This window comes from Arachis stenosperma, chromosome 6, assembly GCF_014773155.1.
Source record: "Arachis stenosperma cultivar V10309 chromosome 6, arast.V10309.gnm1.PFL2, whole genome shotgun sequence".
NCBI classification, from domain to species: domain Eukaryota; kingdom Viridiplantae; phylum Streptophyta; class Magnoliopsida; order Fabales; family Fabaceae; genus Arachis; species Arachis stenosperma.
The window spans coordinates 9,186,077-9,206,601 of NC_080382.1; the positions used below are offsets into that span (position 1 = coordinate 9,186,077).

Genomic DNA, 20,525 nt, shown 5'->3' on the forward strand with positions numbered 1-20,525 from the left:
AAGGCGCGTTTGGCAGTGAGTGACAGTGGTTTTTGGCTCATTAAACTCGGAAAGATAGAACAGAAAGGATCAACTAATCGTTGAGGTGAAAAACATTAAGACAGTGGCAAAAAAAAAAAGGAAAAAGCACGGAATAAAAGTATGTGTAAAAAAAAAACATAAAATAGCCTATCATTTTCAAGAAAGATACGATAACTCTGATACTATAAAGAACTCAGAGAAAACTAAAAAAATGATAATATGTACTCAAGTGTGTACCATACAAGAAATACACCTAGCTATTTATAAAAACGTTATGATACCACTATTACAACTACTAACAAAAATATTTAACTACTACCGAAATACTTCTCAACTAATATTTAATTATTTATTACTCTAATAAACGGAATATATCACTTATTTTTTATTTTTTAAAACAAAACAACATCAAATGTTCTTTATTAATACATGATCTTTCCAAATTGAAGGAATGAATGATATAATTTTATTTTAAATTTGTTATAGACGTGTAATAATGAGAAAGCAGGCGATACAATCATGCAACCAAATAGATGGCGGGAATAAATGATTGATGAGCTAACTCCTTAGTCCTTCCCATATATGAAGCAATGCTCAAAGTTCCGACATAAATCACTGTTCCGCCCGGCGCCTTCTTTCTGCCGACAACCTTCTTGCAAAGCTGTCAAAGTATGGACATATCATATATATATAGGGTTTCGGGTTTAGAGAGAGAGAGAGAGAGAGAGTTAGCAGAGGTAAAATTGAACTACGATCAACAAGAATGAAATTGTACGAATGGTAACTAAGAAAGTTTATACCAAGTGATAGCCTCGCGATTGGTGGGCACCCTTCCATTTACAAACAAGCTTCCATTAGGCGTTTCGTGCAATCCTGATGCTGGGTTAACCACTTTAATGGACTGATTCAGAAGCTCTTTGGCAATGCTCTCCAAGGCATCAATGTTGTCTTTGCTTGCATCATGTAACTTGGTTTGGTTGCCGGGCAAAGTGGAATCCTGGTGCGGAACCATGCATCATTGCCTCATTAAGCAGTTGCAACATCAATCATTGAAAATGTGAAATACTAAGTTTACTTTATGGGGTCGACATACCTGAACTCGGAGGAAATTGTGCAGACAGTTGTGTCGCCCTAGTATAAGTGACGTGCACCTGTCTACCATGGCATCAGAAGCTCTGAAGAGAACGTCAACCAATGGTGGCGATCCTGTTAGCGGGTTAAACCAACCTAGTAAACCTCCATCTAGAACTTCATGACCATCTAGCTTTCCACTGCCCGTCCCGAGAGACAGAACCAAGAATTTACTGTAATCTGGATCTTCAATTGCAGTACTTGTCTTGTGTGCATTCATCCTTGACACTTCATGCATGGCAAAGATTGTCTGAATGATCCATAACACCATGTTTGATGAATCACACTTATAGAATGAAAAAGAGGAGGATAGGTTATGGTGTATTACAGGATTGTTGGCTGCTATTCCGCCATCAATTAGAGTATAATTTTCACCACCAACAGAGAACTTATGTGGACGGAAATAATAAGGAGCAGCAGTTGTGCTCATGATCACATCAGCCAACTTTACAGCAGATTTCTTCCTCTTAGCCTACATGCATGGATTTGGCATTTGGCAATGTAGCAACGGATGGAACTCAACAATATATACAAGCTTAGGAAGACCATAACCATACCCACCTGCTGTGTAGAGAATATGACAGGCTGGAGGTGAGCCACGTCATAAGCAGGAATAACAACATTTGTCAAACTATCAGCCAAGCGAAAATCTCCAAGAATTTCAGTGATTGCTTCTTCAAGAGGCTCGCTGCTATATAGAGAAGCCAATGACTTTGCCCCAAGCCACGCCCCAACTTTCATAGCCCGTGATATACAGCCCTTTATCTTCTTGCGAAACCACGTTGATTCAGATTCTTCTAGACGAGAGACATAACTGCAAGTCATAAATAAAATCCATTGGAAACCAGCCATTAATGCAGAGAAGGCATGGCACTTGGTAACATAGAATCAAAGCAAAGCCACACTATCTCCTCGCGATTTAATTAGCCACACTGAGCCTAAATTAGTATAATTATACCTTTCGACATATTGTTTGAAGATATTCAAATTCTCTGCTGCTTCAGAAAATATTTTTGGGCCTTTTTCACGATAAAATATATTGATTTCTTTTGCAGCACAGGGTTGGCCATCTTGTGTGGAAGGCTTTGTAAGCATTGCTGTCACGATCCCCCCAGTGCTTGCCCCTGCAATATAATCAAAGTAGTCCACTATCCGCGCATCTGCACCATCAAGTTTCTGCAGAGAAAAATGGGAACAACGAAAGGTTACCCAGTCCATACTGAAAGTAGGGGCAGTGATGACTCCCACATTATCAAACAACAAAAGCATTGAAGTGTGGTGTGTGGCATGTGGTTTTTGTTGGTTAAATGTGTTCACTTCAATTAGGAGTTGTGCACTAATATTAATGCTGTTAGATTGCCCAATATTCTAACGAAGGTGTTCTTTAACTTGAATTAATTGCTTTCATCCATCTATTATGTTCAATTGGATCTTTGCTAAAATCCAACTGTGCACAGAAAACTTATTCATGTTTATTCATTTGGATAGTAATTCTTTACTTCACTTGAATATTTATAGAAAAGGATGTATTTTTCATTAGATGATAATGTCAACATATCAAAATTAAATTCGACTTATTCCTCACACCATTTTGGTGCCTACTTTCCTTCAAGGATGGCAAGAAAGTAAGCTAAGTATCCTACCTGAAGTTCGGCCTCAAGGAAGGCTAGAATATACCCTGGGATAACACCACGTACCCCTCCTCCATCAATGCTAAGTATGGTAACAAGTCCTCCATTATCATCATCAGTTATTGGACTTCCATCCATCTTCTCTACTTGATATCCAACTTTAGGCATAAAATATTATATGCACCTGGAACTAGATAAAATGGGAAAGAGCATCCCCTGCATTGCATATTTATAAAGAAGGCAGAGAATATTACTATTAACACATTCTTAGTGGCTTAGTACTTGGATACAAGCAAATAATAATTCTTTAATATCTCAGAAAGTAACTTTTGCCTTACTTCCCAATTCTGGTAATAGGAGAATTCAATGCCTTGTCATATGTCTAAGCCAAAGCCTTGAATTTTACACCCCCCACCCCCCTTCTTTTTCTTTCCTTAAAATGATACCATACCTCCAAAGCACCAGATAGTTGTAGGGTACATTCCTTTCTTTTACTTTCCACTGTGAACCCAGTATTTCTTCCTTTCCACTGGTTGAAGCAAACAACCCTCAATACGAAGAATGTTGTACACTAAAGCTATGTTTGGTTGAAAGGAAAGAAATAGAGAGGAAGGAAATAGAAAGGAAAGGAAAGAAATTGAGTAGATTTTTATTTTCTTTAGATGTGTTTGGTTGGAAGGAAAATAAGAAGGAAAGAAATGTTATAAAAAGACAATTTTACCCCTATATTATAATATATATTGAAAAAAGTGAAGGAGTAGTATTGTAAGTAGAGAGAGAAACATTAGTTTTCTCTCCATTTTCTTTCTAATGTTGGAGAGAAAAAAAATTGGTGGCATTCATTTTCTTTCCCCTCAATTTTCCTCTTCAACCAAACAATGAAAAATAATCATTTTCCTTCCCATTTTCTTTCCTTCCTTTTCTTTCCTTCCATTTTCCATTCAAACAAACATAGCATAAATGTACTCTTCATTAATCAAGTGCCGTAAGCCTGTAACCAATTATTGCCAGCTTTCCAGAGGCATGCTTTTTTATTTTACAGCTGTATGTCTCTACCAGATTGATATTGTTATTATAATAATGTTTACTTCCATTATCAATGCTCGTTTCGCATTATTCACTCCGGTATTAAACTGAAACTTTGTGCCAGATATATTGTAACTACTTTCTGCAAAAGCCTTCCCTTGTTGCGAAATTATTGATAAAGACATAAAGTCTCTCAGGTTATACTATTTCAGGTCTCTCTATATATGGAGTTCTAACATACTGTGAATGCTATTATTAAAACAAGTCTAATCAAGGGAAGTTTACAAAGCTATAGATACCAAACTTAATGCAAGAGGAATGAACATTTTTAGTGTCACTAGTAGAACTATAAAGGGAAAAAAAGACATATATAAAAAAAATTCAAGCAGTACATGGCTACATGTAGCACATAAAGCAAGAATATAATGATACAACGTATATGTAGTATGATGATTGGCACAGTGAAGTGAATGGATAAATCCTCATTCCTTACTGATGGGAATCCCAGGCTTGGAAGGTGACATTGAGAATGTCAGGGAACCTCTCCTTGATGGCAGCTTTGATGCCAGAAGCAATGGAGTCAGGTCCAATATACTTCACAACGCACTCACCGCCTTCAATGGAAACCACTTCCACGCTTCCTCCGTAGTTCTTAATGGCAGGTCTCAATATCTCAAGATGATTATTCACCGCCTGAAAAATTAAATTGCAACAAAAAAAAACGGTCAAAATCAGCAAATCAAAAGAGAAGAGAAGAGAAGAGAAGAGAAGGAGGACCTCAATGGTGGTTTCCTTGGGTTCAGCATCGTATACTTGCTGAATTTCTTTGACGGAGTCTCCGAATTTTTCTTTGAGGACGCGTTCGATTCCCATCTTCATGGTGGTGGTTGAGCTGGGACAAGACTCGCATGCTCCTTGGAGTCTGAGAGATATGACGCCGTCTTCCACAGAAACCACTTCCACGTTTCCGCCGTCAGAAATCAGGTAAGGCCGAACGTCCTCTAGAACCATGTCCACGTTTGCTGCCGTCAGTTCATATTTCTGAGCAGAGTACAATCCAGAAGATGAAGAAGAGCTTGTGTTGTTGGATGCAGAACAGGTCAATGAGATTCTTCTCTTGTTCTTCCAAAATATCAGAACCGAAAACCTTTCACCACTGGAACTCCTGATTGAAGACGCCGATGGTGTCTTCGGCAGTGCCGTGCCTGTAACTGTTACTGCCGCCATAATCAGAGAGAGAGAGAGAGAGAGCCAATGCAATACGCACCACACAGACAGCGTGCAGCGCGTGTGGTGGTTCCTGCAGTAAGCCCAACTATCACTGTTTTTGGGCTTTGGACCTTTGTTTACATGCTTAGCCCTGTTCACTAAATAATGTATAAAGAAAAATGAAACTCCTATCGGCAACGAATTAGCATATATAACAAAAAAAAATAATGTATAAAAAAAAATACTTTTGGTAGTTGATTTTTTTATATAACAATAAATTTATTTGTGTATTATTTTTTTTAGATTTTATTAAAATGTATTCTAAAAATTACTAATTGAAAATATAATTTAAAAAAAAGATACAAATTAATATTACCTAAAATATTAAAAGGATTTTAACTACTCTAAATTTTATATATTATTTTTTTAACCAAGTTAAATATTAATATTAAAAAAGATAAACTACTATGTGTATACTAAGTAAATTAATTTTTTCTGTAAATATATATTGATCTTTTTAAAGGCAAATTATACATAAATATAATAAAGTAGATTAATTATAAGATACACTAGTATTGTGTTATAGTCCTTACTATAGTAGTCATGGTTCAATGACCTATTTATTAAAAGAGAAATGTTAGAAAGAGTCAGTAAAATTTATTATTTTTTATTATTATTTTTAGTTATTAGTCAATTTTCTTCAAGTTAACAACCCAATAATATACTTTTAGCTTATATTTTTAAATATTAATGACTGACCACTCACCAAAAATCATAAACTTTGCTGATTTTCCATTACTAAAACGGTTGGCTATATTTCCAAAAAAAAAAAACGGTTGGCCAAGGTCTTAACCTTCATTCATATTGCATGTCTTAACCTCCAAAGTTGATATATATATATATATATATATATATATACACATTTATCATTGTTGAAGATACTCTACATTATCGTATGCACACGAGAGGGATGGCTTTGTTTATCTATCTTAATGATCAAACATAATATGAGATAATTAGTTTCCTTTATTTGGAAAAATAAATATCCAATAAAGAAATTTAGAACATTATTTCTATGGGCTTTAATTTTATGATTTTCAATGCGGTTTCAAGTTGGATTTTAAGCTTTGATAGAATGAGAATCAACTCCTGTGAATGGTATCTGACATTTTATTTATTTATATCATTAGTTGGCTAAAACCAACGTAGCATAACATTGAATTATATATTGTCCTTAATGCATGTTACTGGGTGCTAGGAACCCGGTTTCCACTTTCTACTCTCTAGTACTTAGCATGTTTTTTTAACACGTATATGCAATGCCACATCTATCTATCTATCTTTCACGTCATGCTTTATTCCTCGTCACTTCTTTTCTGCTGAATATCAATTAGAGAAGGCATAGGCACTGTTTCTTAATCATCATTAGTTGATTCATTCCAACTTCACAGATATTAAGTTATTAACTGAACTTTTTATAGAATGAAGATTTTTGCAGCTGAGGTTGAGGAAGGAAGAGAAGGCATAAATGGAAAGCCGTGTGTTGGTCCGGTATACCGCAGCCTCCTCTCCAAAAATGGATTCCCTCCAATTGATCCTGATTTGTGCACAGCTTGGGATATTTTCAGGTAATTTAAGTTCAATCATATCTTTAATGTTTTTGAAAGCAACCAAAACTTCAATTTTTCTATGATGATTGCAGCATGTCTGTCAGAAAGTACCCTCAGAATCGAATGCTGGGGTGGCGAAAATTTGTTGATGGAAAGGTAATTTTTATTTTATGTTAACTCATTTACATGTCAGAAAGATCTTTAATTAATATGAATTTGTTATGGTAATAGGTAGGACCATATGTTTGGAACACATACAAGGAAGTTTATGATCAAGTTCTGCATATTGGTTCTGCTTTAAGAGCATGTGGTGCTGAACCTGTAAGTTTGTTTAATCATTTCACTTTTGAATGAAATCATATCAATGTCTATTGTGGTAATCCTGTTCCTGTCATACATAGGGGTCCAAAATTGGAGTTTATGGATCTAATTGCCCTCAATGGATTGTGTCAATGGAGGTTTTGGACTACTTCTGCAGTTTGCTGTCCATTGTGTTTGTGTTTTCTTAAACTTAAAACTTTTTCACTATCATAGTTCTTGAACATGTTTGTCTTTATGTTTATGTTCATGTAGGCTTGTTGTGCGCACAGCTTGGTTTGTGTGCCTTTCTATGACACACTTGGTAATTTTTCCATGAATTTATTTTACATATGCTATGCCTCTTTTATTCTGTTGGTCACTTTTTAATGAACCGTCATGAGTGGTTCGAATTTGTGTCAGGGCCTGGTGCTGTAAATTTTATCATAGAGCATGGAGAAGTAGATTTTGCCTTTGTCCAAGACAAGAAGGTTAAAGAAGTAAGAATCATCGAGTTACATATTAAGATAGATCACATATCCAAGAATTTAGAGATAGGTTCTGATTAGTTGCACATGCTGTGTTGAAGCTTTTGAATCCTGAATGTAAATCGGCTCAACGGCTGAAAGGTAACTGGCAATTCAGCATTGCTATGCTGCAATTAACTGAAGGAATTTTCAACCGAGTTTGGTTGTTGTTACAGCAATAGTATGCTTCACTTCATTAACTGAGGAAGAGAAACATAAGGCAACCAGCATGGGAATCAAGCCATATTCATGGGAAGAATTCTTGAACATGGTTGGTGTATAAGAAACTAAACTCTCTGCATATTAATCATATCTCTGTATATCAATGTTTCATTAGTTATGATCTTTCAGGGCAAAGAAAAACCATCAAGTATTGAGCCACCTCAGGCTCAGACAATCTGCACAATAATGTATACAAGTGGAACCAGTGGAGATCCTAAGGGTGTTGTTTTAACCCATGAAAACATATCAGCTTTGGTTAAAGGACTAGATCTTTTCATGGAACAATTTGAAGAAAAGGTAATATTTATAGAATTTTTTACATGATTCAATTGCTTAGAATGATATGATTTCTGCTGATACATTTCTTTTTAGATGACTGCGGAAGATGTGTATCTATCCTTCCTCCCTTTGGCTCATAGCCTTGATCGCACGGTTGAGGAGTTCGTTTTCCATAAGGGTGCATCTGTTGGTTACTACCATGGGGTATGTTCATACATGAATGATCATTGTTATGAGAAACTATTGATCCTCTTAACTGATTCTCCTAATTACTAAATGAAGGATGTAAAAGCATTGAGTGATGATTTAATGGAGTTGAAGCCAACATTGTTTGTTGGGGTCCCTCGAGTTTTCGAAAAGATCCATGAAGGCAAGGTCTTGCACCAGCAGGACATTAATTCTTTTTATTTGAAGTTCACAGTCAATGTAAATCATATTAGATTAGATCATCTATTTCAGGCATTAAGAAAGCAGTAGAAGAACTCAGTCCACTGAGGAGAAAAGTTTTTGAAACGCTCTACAAATAGTAAGCTAGCATTATATGATTACATTTCTTGATTGCATAAATTTTGGTTATTGATTTTCAGTTAATGTAACTTTGTCAACTCACGTTTACAGCAAACTCGGTTGGATGAACAAAGGATATAAACAAAGAAAGGCATCACCTCTAGCAGATCTATTAGCCTTTAGAAAGGTTTTATTTTCAATGCTAATATTGTTCTTCATTGTATGCATATTGCAAATTTCTTAATTCATAACCTTCACTTCTTTACATGCAATGATGAAAACTCTCTCTAGAAACTTCACCCTTCTCCTTCTTGGTGCTTTTGTGAGTCAGGTCAAAGCTCGGCTAGGTGGGCGCATTCGACTAATAGTATCTGGTGGTGCACCCTTGAGCCCTGAGGTTGAAGAGTTCTTGCGTGTTACTACTTGTTCCTTTGTATGTCAAGGCTATGGTAAGGAACTCTCTACATATTTGGTGTCATCCAGAATAGAATTTGGACTAATTGAAATGCGAGCCAAGATGGTGTTTGTTAGAGATACAATCATTCATGTTGCCTCCTCCTATTAACTTAAGCTTTTGAAATGAATGGTTTCATGACATGTTATCAGAGTTCTATATCCGAAAAATCTAGAGTTCGATTCTTGATGAACTCCAAAAGTGGAGAAGTAGCTTTTTCTATCAGTTTAAGATTTTGGGATAAGTGATTTCGTTAGTATCCCATACAATATAACTCATAATGACAAGATTGTACCCAGGTTTAACTGAAACTTGTGGTTCAACTACTCTGGCCTTTCCTGATGAGATATGCATGGTTGGAACTGTTGGTCCTGTTTCTGTGTACAATGAAGTGCAGCTTGAGGAGGTTCCAGAGATGGGTTACAACCCTCTTGGAAATCCTCCATGTGGTGAAATATGTTTGAGAGGGAAAACTGTCTTCACCAGCTACTACAAGAACCCTGAGTTAACAAGAGAAGCCATAAAAGATGGATGGTTTCACACTGGAGACATAGGAGAATTGCTACCTAATGGTGTTCTTAAGGTCATTGATAGGAAGAAGAATCTCATCAAACTCTCTCAAGGAGAGTATATAGCACTGGAGCATTTGGAAAATATCTATGCTGTTACTCCAATAATAGAAGATGTAAGTATGCATCTTATAATTACTATGCACACTTGTATTCAGTTCTTGGATTCTTAACTATATGTTGCTGCTGCCTTGTTTATCTTGTAAAGGTGTGGGTTTATGGGAATAGCTTCAAGTCAGTACTGGTTGCTGTGGTAGTTCCAAATCAACAAGTTACTGAAAAATGGGCCTATTCAAATGGCCACATGGCTCCTTTCTCTCAACTATGTTCCCTTCCCCAATTGATGAATCATGTCCTATCAGAGCTCAAGCTCACTGCCGACAGAAACAAGGTATCAATTCTTATATAGGCACAATATATAGGATCTTAAGAATACCATAAAAAAAAATTTTATTAAAAGTTATTGAAAAAATAAATTCTTTTACATGATTAAATCTTAAAAAAATTTCATTATTATATTTTTAAAATGTACCCTTGAGATATAAAATAACTCAATTAGTAAATTCTTAAATATACTTACATAAATGTTGGTAGAATTTATAAATACATAAATGATATTTTGAATAAGAAAATCGACTTCAACTTATATTATATTGAGAGTGTGTCTAAAGATAAAATATTAAACTTGTGGGTATGTAAGAATATTTCAACTTCTTATTGAATATGGATATAACAGACTACTATTAAGTATTTCAATTTCTTTCTATTTTTCTTTTTTTTTTCCTCGATGAACAAGTTGAAGGGCTTTGAAAATGTAAAAGGGGTGATATTAGAGCCTCGTCCATTTGATATGGAAAGAGACTTGGTGACAGCAACAATGAAAAAGAGAAGAAACAATATGCTCAAGTATTATCAGGTAATCCTAGTACGTATGTCACTTTCTCATCTTCCTTTCTCATTCTGAAGTTTTGTTAATGCTGTAATATATCACAAACCATCTTAAAATGTTGAAATTCTAACAGGTGGCAATTGACCAAGTATACAGAAATTTGAATGGAGGCAAAGCATAAAATTTGAGGATCCATGCCGAGGTTCAATTCCCGATCTCTAAGTCCTGTTAACGTTGTACTATAAATATATCTAAGCATGTGTGGAGAACAAGGAACCGAATTTTCAGTGTATATATTATAACAAGAAGTAAGAACACAATATGAATGAGATGAAGTTTAAGTTTTCACTTTTGACACCGCTAATATAAACTGTATAATAAACGTTAGTATTGTTTTTAACTTTTTATATTAAATAAGTAGTTTAAATGACTTAAAATCAAATGAATACTTTCAAAAAATTTTAATGACTTCACCAGTAAGAAATAAGATGATGTGAGTTTAGAGATTAAATTGGACAAAATTTAAAAGAGATTATATTGGACAAAATTTGAGATTAATCTTCTTTTCTAATAATATAAAAAAGGGATACTCTTGTAAATAATATAAAAAAGAAATGACTTAAAGGTAATTTCACTTGAATTCATTATACACATTATATTATATAATGTTAAATGAGTACTAAGGGGAGTAAACATGTGTCGGTTATATTTTTGAAGAACTAAATGACTACTGAGTAGTTAATCTTGTATTTTTATAATAAAACTGCCCAAATTACTCAAAAAAAAATTGTGATGTCCGGGTAATTGTTATGTCTTCTTCCATACCATCAATGTTTTGTGACATTGTGTGTAACTGGAGAGGGGGAGAGTTATGCAAAGTTGTCTTAAATGGTCACTTTACCAGTTTACCGAGAAGAATTTTAACTGAACGAAAAATATTATGTTATTAAATCAAAATCTAAGTGGTGACTAAGCTTCATATTTGGGAAAACACCAAGATGCGAAGTTACATGGAAAACGATTAGATATAAAATACACCAGAAATTGCTACAAGGAACTTCGCCATTGTTTATTTAAATTACTGAGAATTCAGCTTTAGGTAACTCTGGCTTGCAGGAGGGATCATATCTTCAGCTGCAAGAAAACGAAACAGCCAATGCAAATCCAAAGACCTAAAAATGTTGATGGCAAGGATGTCATTTGTGCTTCCTGGCTTCCTCCTTTCCCTTCTTTTTCTTCTTGTAGAGTCTCTCAAGAACACCCTTGGCCTCGCAATGAGGAAAATTTGACAAATCATAGTAGTGTGGTGCTATATCAACCAACCTGAGTCAGGTATCAATGATGTCATCATGAAATTCGGGTTGATATTAAGTATTAACACGTTATACATGAAAAACACGTACGACTTTACCAGCATGATGGAATAAAACATCAAAATCCACATGCAAAGAGGAAAAAATCTTACCATCCCCCACGAATGTCCGTCACAGTGCGAATAAAATTTCGACTAGTAAGAACATATTCATTATAGATAACCCATTCAGGTTTGTGGTCAAGACAAGTTGATGGATGCAAATGCACCACCTATAAAAGAGGATCATCATTAGAAACCAAATAAATATAATACTACATGCCTAACATTCTGACACACTACATATTTTGGTGATACAAATAAAATATGGAAGAAGATGAAGAGAAGAAGCTCGTCTTAACAAACCTGATTGTCTTTCACTGTCAAGTAATGTCCTGTTCGCTCCAGATGAGCTACCTGCATGAAATATCCAGCTAGCATAGCTTTCCTTATGTTGATGTAGTAGTCACGGCTATTGAAGTTGGTGCTGCATAACTTGAGGCTAAACCGGGCCATGATACGCACTAACTGTTGTCTAACATTATCAGCTGATGTCAGTGCCCTTTGATTAACAAAGTTATCGTAGCACCAAGAGGGATCCTCATCTGAAAAGCGATTTCGAAAATAATCAATAAAGTGGATATTTGAAAAAATGTTAATAGCAAATATTTGAGAATAATTTTTCTTTTTGAAGAAACCAAAGCAAAGTACTTACTATTTTGCTTGTATGCATGGTAGACATTCAAGAGTGTGAGATGATCCCCATCAGTGTGCCCAAACCTAGCTTTAGCTTCATCAGCAGCTTTTTGTGCTTCCCTAGGCCGGACAAAGCAATTGGGGGCTAAAGAAAGAAATTGATTATCACAGAGGAGGCCACGGTAGGTCAGCAGATGCATAGAGGCGAGACCAGAGCATTTGCTTCATGAGAGAAGAAACTATCTACATCAGCACTTAGTCATAAACCCCGAGGTTCATGCTACCTGGAGGCCGGTGGCATGGAACCCAGAGGAGAATAGTTGCTGATGGCAACCTAACAGGACATTCCACTGGTCACACTTGTGCAACAAAGTACACATATAAGCAGTCAAATGTCCCCTGAGATATACACAGAATTATCTCTGTGCAGATACATGCACAATTGCAATGAATCCATTTATAAATGGATTCCAGCAGAAGTACATTACCTTATTATAATAGTTGACAACAAACTGACACAATCACACAAAATCGAGAAAATAAAAGGAATAATACCTGAAAGCATGGCACACATTGACAGAATCTCATTTGAACAGTTGAATTCGGGACTCACAATAAGCATCTTTGACATCTGTGGATCCAAGGGAAATTCACTCATAATCTCTCCCAACTTTGTTAAGGTACCATCATCGTCCAGTGCTCCCAAGTAATTCAACACTTCCAATGCACGCATCAAGGTCTCAGGGGCGGGAGGGTCCATGAAATCAAAATGCACTAAATCATCTATACCCAGTTTCTTCAAGGTAAGAACAGAGTTGGCAAGATTTGATCTCAAAATTTCGGGATAGGTCTGAGGCTGTAGATCGTTATTGAAACTTTTCTCAGTATAAAGTCTAAAACATTTCCCTGGTTGAGTTCTTCCAGCACGTCCTGATCTCTGATGCGCACTTGCTTTTGATATTGGTGACACTAATAAAGACTCAACACGAACTCGTGGGTTATAAACCTTCTGCTTAGAGAAACCAGGGTCAATAACATAGACAATGCCATCAATTGTTAAGGAGGTTTCAGCTATGTTTGTTGACACAATAATTTTCCTTCCAGGAGGCCCACCCTCCTTTAGTGGAGGTGGAGGTGGTTCAAAAATTTTCTGCTGCATAGCTGGGGGAAGAGTAGAATAGAGGGATACCACTTTCACAGGGCCCACCTGATCTCCCAAATTTGAAATTTCTTTAGATATTTTGCGGCATGCATCTTCTATCTCTTCCTCTCCCGTTAGAAAAACAAGTATATCCCCAGAAGGTTCGCCCATGTGTATCTGCATCACCGTCCTAATAGCAGCCTCCAGGTAATCTCTTTCAGGTTCCTGAGTATAAAAAATTTCAACAGGATGCAGCCTTCCTGGAACTTTCATAAGAGGGGCACCACTAAAGTAGCCCTGGAACTTTTCAGCTTCTAGAGTCGCACTCATTACAACTAACTTTAAGTCATGTCTATTTTTAAGAACTTCCTTTATAAGGCCAAATAGCACATCTGTAGCCAAAGTCCTTTCATGTGCCTCATCGAGAATAATTACTTTATATTGTTCCAAGAGTGGATCTGTCATTGCTTCTCTTAAAAGCATACCATCTGTGAGATACCTATAGACAAAACATCCCACTTGAGACTAGATGCAAGAGAGGGGAAATGAGCTGAAAGAAAACAATATATATTACATAGGGCATCAGCTCTGCCTTAATTATAGAAAGAAATTCTATGGTAAAATTAGACATACTTCAAAACTGTCCTTGAACTGCTGCAGTCTTCAAATCTGATACTATAACCAACCTCTTCACCAATCGTTACATCCATCTCTTCAGCCACACGCCGGGAAACAGACATTGCAGCCACTCTCCGAGGCTGAGTGCACGCAATCATCATCTTCCTGCATTTATCTGGTGTTTCTAAATCAACAGCATTCAAAACAAATTGAGGAATCTGCCACACAGCAAATAATTAAACAACTGTCAAATTCAAGACACAGACACACACAACCAAGATGTAGCGCTAGAATAATTCTATGTTTATAAACATGACACCAGAAGAAAAAGTGTTCCATTTAATTACAAATATATAAATAAAAATCACGCTATAACATTACGATGAGAAACTATTGCCAGGGCACACCACCAATGAGTCCAACACAAGTAGGCAAGCGATTAACTAACAAATTTAGTTGTCACAGACTCACAGTTCAATAATCCTCAAATGCATTCTGTATTTTGCTATTTTCCCAATTTACTATTCCTTCAACAACAGAAGTGAAAGCAACTAGATAAAATGACTATCGATCAAATGAAACGACACCATATAAAATCAATCACCTAACCAACTAGCAAATAGTTTCCGAAACTATAACCGAGAAAACAATAAAGCATACAACTCGAAGAAGTAAGATGAGCAATAAGCTTAAGATATTTAAGCATTAAAAAAAAACCTGCGTGGTTTTGCCACTGCCAGTTTCACCGACGAGAATGAGAATCTGGTTATGGGCGAGAGTTTGCAAGAACTGGTGTTTCTGGTGCCAAACGGGAAGACTCTTCCTCTTCTCCAGAATCTCAAAGTACCTCTGCGAAAAAGGCCTCCCGGTCCACCGATTGATGAGGTGGTTGTTGTCGGTGGCTCCGCCGCCGGATTCCGACATCATAGGGGTGCCGTCGTCAACCACGTCGAACAAGCACGCTATCCTGTTTCTCTCTGTACCGATTAAAACCCTAATTCCCGCCAAAAATAACTTCCATAAACCTTGGGTTAATGTTCAGCGGAGGAAGAAGACGTGCCTTCCATAATTACAATTATGCCCTTTCTTTAGCGGCGAGTCCAATGTCCAGCCCCTTTTTTTGTAGTGTAGGTCATTCCAACAATCCTTTTTTATTTTATTTTTTTTTATCAAGTAAATTGGATAATTCTTAATTTTAGACATTATATCTATGTACCACATACTCATATAATATACTTACACATACTATATGAATACATATTATAGATTCTTAAACAATATCCAGCCTTAACTAAAATTTAAATTCGAGTACAGCTTGCAAGAGACATATAAATATGCTATCTTTTTCTATTATCAGTTCTTCACTCTTTCAACCTCTTTTAATTTTTTTTAGGTGAACTACCCCTTTTAATTTAATTAGGCTCAACACATATTTCTATGAGGCTCAAGATGAACATTAAAGTAATTTCTGGCTGTTAACAGAAAGGGGAAAAAAACAACAATTTTTGGATTAAAAAGCATTATTTGCATCATGAAAAGATTATTGAAATCTGATAATAATATGACAAAAGAGAGAAAATAAGTAATTTTTTATTACGAAAAAATAAATCATCACGTACTCCCCTAATATTCAATATATATAGCTACACTATAACATCAAGAATATAGAAAGATTTAGACTAATTAATAAATTTTGAGCTAAATATCAAATAACCGCTCAAACGACTAATTAAGTGTTATTCTTGTCAGCCCCCCTCAAACTGATAGTTGGTCTTGGAACAACTCTCAGTTTGCACCTAAACTTGACAAAAGAGGCTGCAGATAGGGGATTGGTCAACACATCCGCAATTTGGTGATTTCCTGGAATATGAACATGCAACTGTCTCTGCCTAATCAAGTCTCGAACAAATTGAATATCAACTTGGAAATGCTTAGTCTTTCCATGAAGAACTAGATTTGCAGTGAGAAGAACCGTACTGAGATTATCACAAAATACTGTAGGAGTCGTAGCCAGGCCAATCCGCAGCTCAGCCAGTAGATTTGTGAACCAAACAATCTCAGCTCCACAGTCAGCTAAACTCCTGAACTTTGCTTCAGTGGAGGATCAGCTGATTGTACTTTGTTTCCTACAAGTCCATGACAAAATATTAGTTTCTAAAAATACACAAAAGCCAGACACCGATCTTCGCTCATCAAGATCTGAAGCCCAGTTAGCATCAGAAAAACCATAGAGCCTGAAGTCCTGACATCTATGAAAAACCAAGCCATGGTCCTTCGTTCCTTGCAAGTACCGAAGGATCCGCTTTACAGACTTCCAATGAGCCAGTTTAGGAGCATGCATAAATTGGCTTACTTTACAAACAGCAAACGATAAATCAGGTCTAGTAATAGTTGCATAGTGAAGAGATCCAACTATAGATCTGTACAGTTTGGGATCCTCAAAATTCTCAGAGCCATTACTTGTGAGCTGCAAAGAGGATAGCATGGGAGTTGGCATAGGACTAGCACATTGTATACCTATTGTTGAAAGATCAGTAATGTACTTAGATTGAGACAAATACAACTTATCAGCAGTCCTCACTACTTCGATGCCCAAGAAATAGTTTAAGTTTCCTAAATCTTTCAACGAAAATATTTTGTGTAGTTTCTTAATCATATCATCAATTTCAACAGCATCATTTCCAGTGATAATAATATCATCAACATAACAAAGGATATAAATAACAGAATTAAAGGAGGTACGAATAAATAATGACATATCAGACTTTGAATTGTAGAAATCAAAAGTTTGTAAAGTAGTACTTAATTTTAAAAACTACTCCCTTGGAGCTTGTTTTAGACTATAAAGGGATTTATTAAGCTTACAAACTTTTATCGCAGCATCCATTTCAAATTCCAAGGGTTGTGTCATGTAGATTTCTTGATGCAATTATTCATTGAGGAATGCATTATTGAAATCAAATTGTCGAAGTACCCAGTCTCTGGACAAAGCAACACTAAGAACTAACCTGACAGTGGCTGGTCAAATCACTGGACTAAATACCTGTTCAAAGTCAAAACCTTCACTTTGATAAAAGCCTTGGGCCACCAAACGAGCTTTGTACTTCTGAATCTGTCCATTTGACAACCTTTTGACAGCAAACACCCAACGACAGCCTATGATCTTAACACCTTCTGGTGGAGACACAAGTGTCCATGTGTTGGCCCTAATCAGTACTTGATATTCATCTTGCATTGCTTGAAACCAATAAAGAATGATCAAAGCAGATTTGGCATTCTTAGGCAATGCTACATCAACCACTTGAGAGTTCAGGCAAGAAAAATTTGCTTTAGGTTGATGAATGCCTACCTTTGACTTAGTGACCATTTGATGAGTATTTTTGGGGGCAGGGTTAGGCTGAACGGGTGGTAAACAAATATTTATGCCAGATATTGGAATTGGTTGTGAGGAAACAATGGATGGAGTTGTCACATTAGTATTGATAAGAGATGGATTGGGAGCATCAGTGGATATATCAGGGACAACATCACTAGACTGCAAGGAATGGATAGAGTCACCTCGCAATACAGGATCAGGAGACCTAAAGGCTAAAGTTCTAGGAACATATTCATTAGTAGAAGTATTAGTAGTACTCCTGAGAGACTTAGAGCTCCCAGAGAATAACAGAGGATATGGATAGATATTCTCATCAAATAATACATTTCTTGAAACATATACTCTACCAGATGGTGACAAACACTTATACCCTTTATAATTTTGAGCATAGCCTATAAACACACACTGGTGAGACCTATAGCTAAACTTGGTTTTGTTATATGGCCTCAAATTAGGATAACAGGAACTGCCAAAGACCTTTAGAAGAGTATAATCAAGTTTATGGTTTAGAAGAACTTCAAAAGGTGACTTATTGTGTAAAACAGAAGTGGATAGTCTATTAATAAGGAAAGCAGCAGTTAAAACTGCTTCATCCCAGTATATTAATGGCATATGTGCAATAGAGAGCATCGTCAAAGCCATCTCAGTGAGATGGCGATGTTTTCTCTCTGTCCTTCTATTCTGCTCATGAATGTAAGGACAGGAGAACCTATACTCAATCCCAAACTGCTGTAAAAAGGAAGAAAAAGAATTGGAGATATACTCCTTACCATTATCATATTTTAAACATTTAATATGGTGACCAGTCAGTTTTTCAATGTAAGCCTTATATTGCAGAAAAGCATAAAAAACTTGAGTTTTATTTACTAATAGATAAAGACATGTATATCTAGAGAATGCATCAATAAAAATTACATAATAGCGATATCCTAAATGAGAAATTATGGGGCTAGGCCCCCAAACATCAGAATAAATGAGCTGTAAAGGTGAAGTATAAGAAGTTAATGAATCAGGAAAAGGTAATTTGTGCATTTTGGCACAGGCACAGTCATTACACAACACAAGTATAGAATCATCATTTTTATTAGAAAACTGTATAGAGTTACACAATTGAAGAATAGTTTTAACAGTGTTAGTAGTGGCATGTCCAAGTCTCTTATGCCACAGCTGAAAATTGGAAGAGGAAACAGAAAATAGAGCAGATGGATAACTTGTAGTGAGTCTTGGAACTGAAACATTGTGAAATTGATAGAGCCCTCCAGCATTAAAACCTTGAAGAAGAATCTTTTTGGTGTGATTGCACTTCACAAAAATAAAATCATCATGAAACTAAAAAAATACTGCATTATCTTTTGTAAATTTAGAGACACTCACAAGATTTTTAGTAATATCAGGTGCATGAATTAAAGATTGCAATTTGAAAAATCTTTCAGAATCAAGGGCATGCAGATAAGAATTCCCAATATGTTTAATATGCATACCTGCTCCATTACCTATATGAATCTGTTCAGGACCTGAATATTCATAACATGAGAGTAGATTTGACTGATGAGGAATAATGTGATGGAGGCCCCAATATCAGGAAACCACGCTGGATCAGAAACAGAGGAAGGAACTGCCATATAGGTAGAGGGATGATGGAAAGATGATGATGGTGGGGGTGGAGTTGTGGAATGCAAAGAAGCAGAAGAGGAGGAGGCATTGGGCTGTTAAGATCGTGAGATATGAGAAGGGGGAGGGTGTTCTTGATTGAATCGTTGGAAACAATACCACGCAATATGACCAAATCGGCCGCATACTTGACATTGGAGGCGATTATTGTTAGCAAAGGAGGCACGACCACCTCTGAAGAATCTTCCACCACGCCCCCTTCTACTCCCAGCACTTCTACCAGCAGAGGATGAAGAAGGAATTGCAGATTGAGTGAGATGTGCTTGAGCAAGAAACGGCTCAGATTTGCGAAATTTCTCAAGCATATCATCATGAGATAGAATGGACATCTCAACCTCTTGAATAGAATACAACTCAGGTTTAGTAGAAACGGTAGTAATTAGGTTTCGGTAATCTTCATTGAGCCCTTCCAAAAGAGCATCAATATGTTCATCAGTAGTCAAAGGAAAACCTAAAAATGCTAAAGAATCAACAATTCTCTTGATTTTTGAGACATAGTCAGCAGCAAGAAGACCTTGTTTCTTTATAAGTTTCAGCTGAGTTTTTAGCTGCTTGACCCTATATCGAATCGATTTTGAGAAATAATCTTCAATTTTATTCCAAATATCAGAAGCAAAAACACAACCTATCATTTTATTCTTGAAGGATTCATCCATGGAAGTAAGAAGCCAGGAAATAATATTGTAATCTTCTTGCCTCCATCATTTGTAATCGGTTGATAGAATACCAGTAGTTCGATCAGCTTCGGACACAAATTGTGAGGGCATTCTGTCAGAGTGTAGATGATTTTTAAGGGCTTGCCCAAAAATTGCAGCCAAAGCTTGTTGTTGCCAACTCTTATGATTATTGTCATTGAGCTTGTCACCTATGGGATGATCAAAAGATCGTGGAGTGAATGATGAATTAGAAGAGGAAGAGGTGACTGAAGAATCTGAATTAACAGCACTAGTAGCCATGGATCATGTACAAGAACAAGGCTCTTGATACCATGAAGAGATTATTGGAATCTGATAACAATATCACAAAAGAGAAAAAAGAGGTAACTTTCTATTACGAAAAAATAAATCATCACGTACTCCCCTGTTTTCCCATGTATTCAATATATATAGCTACACTATAACATCAAGAATATAGAAGGATCTAGACTAATTAATAAATCTTGAGCTAAACATCAAATAACCGCTCAAACGACTAATTAAGTCTTATCCTTATCACAGCATAAGCTTGAATCAGGTGGTAGGACTAGAGGTTATATCAAATATAATAAAAAAATTAATTTAATGTTTATTTTTCAGTCTCT

The 20,525-nt window shown here is 36.1% G+C and overlaps 4 protein-coding genes across 7 annotated transcripts; 1 reads left to right on the plus strand and 3 right to left on the minus strand.

The window, feature by feature from the left end:
• Positions 1 to 358: 358 nt before the first annotated feature.
• On the minus strand, positions 359 to 3,877 carry LOC130935797 (patatin-like protein 2). 4 transcript variants are annotated; one of them, XM_057865698.1, is made up of 7 exons: positions 2,796 to 3,877; positions 2,111 to 2,328; positions 1,714 to 1,966; positions 1,481 to 1,624; positions 1,115 to 1,402; positions 822 to 1,018; positions 359 to 682 (listed from the first exon to the last, which is right to left on the minus strand). In XM_057865698.1, the coding sequence occupies exons 1-7, from the start codon at positions 2,949 to 2,951 to the stop codon at positions 634 to 636; spliced, it is 1,305 nt and encodes a 434-aa protein (XP_057721681.1). In that variant the 5' UTR covers positions 2,952 to 3,877; the 3' UTR covers positions 359 to 633. The 4 variants fall into 4 exon arrangements, with proteins under 4 accessions (XP_057721681.1, XP_057721682.1, XP_057721679.1 ...); XM_057865699.1 differs by lacking the exon at positions 1,481 to 1,624; XM_057865696.1 differs by having other exon boundaries at positions 1,115 to 1,624.
• Positions 3,878 to 4,034: 157 nt separating this feature from the next.
• On the minus strand, positions 4,035 to 5,175 carry LOC130935799 (nifU-like protein 1, chloroplastic). Its single transcript, XM_057865700.1, has 2 exons — positions 4,587 to 5,175; positions 4,035 to 4,502 (listed from the first exon to the last, which is right to left on the minus strand). Exons 1-2 carry the CDS (start codon positions 5,034 to 5,036, stop codon positions 4,299 to 4,301), a joined length of 654 nt encoding a protein of 217 aa, XP_057721683.1. The 5' UTR covers positions 5,037 to 5,175; the 3' UTR covers positions 4,035 to 4,298.
• Positions 5,176 to 6,260: 1,085 nt separating this feature from the next.
• LOC130935984 (long chain acyl-CoA synthetase 1-like) lies at positions 6,261 to 10,725 on the plus strand. The gene is made up of 18 exons (XM_057865942.1): positions 6,261 to 6,646; positions 6,721 to 6,784; positions 6,860 to 6,949; positions 7,030 to 7,086; positions 7,202 to 7,250; positions 7,349 to 7,425; positions 7,515 to 7,554; positions 7,629 to 7,723; positions 7,804 to 7,971; positions 8,047 to 8,157; positions 8,236 to 8,323; positions 8,413 to 8,479; positions 8,572 to 8,647; positions 8,792 to 8,909; positions 9,214 to 9,599; positions 9,692 to 9,874; positions 10,280 to 10,399; positions 10,506 to 10,725. The coding sequence occupies exons 1-18, from the start codon at positions 6,501 to 6,503 to the stop codon at positions 10,551 to 10,553; spliced, it is 1,983 nt and encodes a 660-aa protein (XP_057721925.1). The 5' UTR covers positions 6,261 to 6,500; the 3' UTR covers positions 10,554 to 10,725.
• A 1,481-nt stretch (positions 10,726 to 12,206) lies between these two features.
• LOC130932992 (probable pre-mRNA-splicing factor ATP-dependent RNA helicase DEAH2) lies at positions 12,207 to 15,182 on the minus strand. Its single transcript, XM_057862469.1, has 5 exons — positions 14,896 to 15,182; positions 14,194 to 14,396; positions 12,975 to 14,059; positions 12,439 to 12,641; positions 12,207 to 12,328 (listed from the first exon to the last, which is right to left on the minus strand). Exons 1-4 carry the CDS (start codon positions 15,103 to 15,105, stop codon positions 12,607 to 12,609), a joined length of 1,533 nt encoding a protein of 510 aa, XP_057718452.1. The 5' UTR covers positions 15,106 to 15,182; the 3' UTR covers positions 12,207 to 12,328; positions 12,439 to 12,606.
• Positions 15,183 to 20,525: the final 5,343 nt, after the last annotated feature.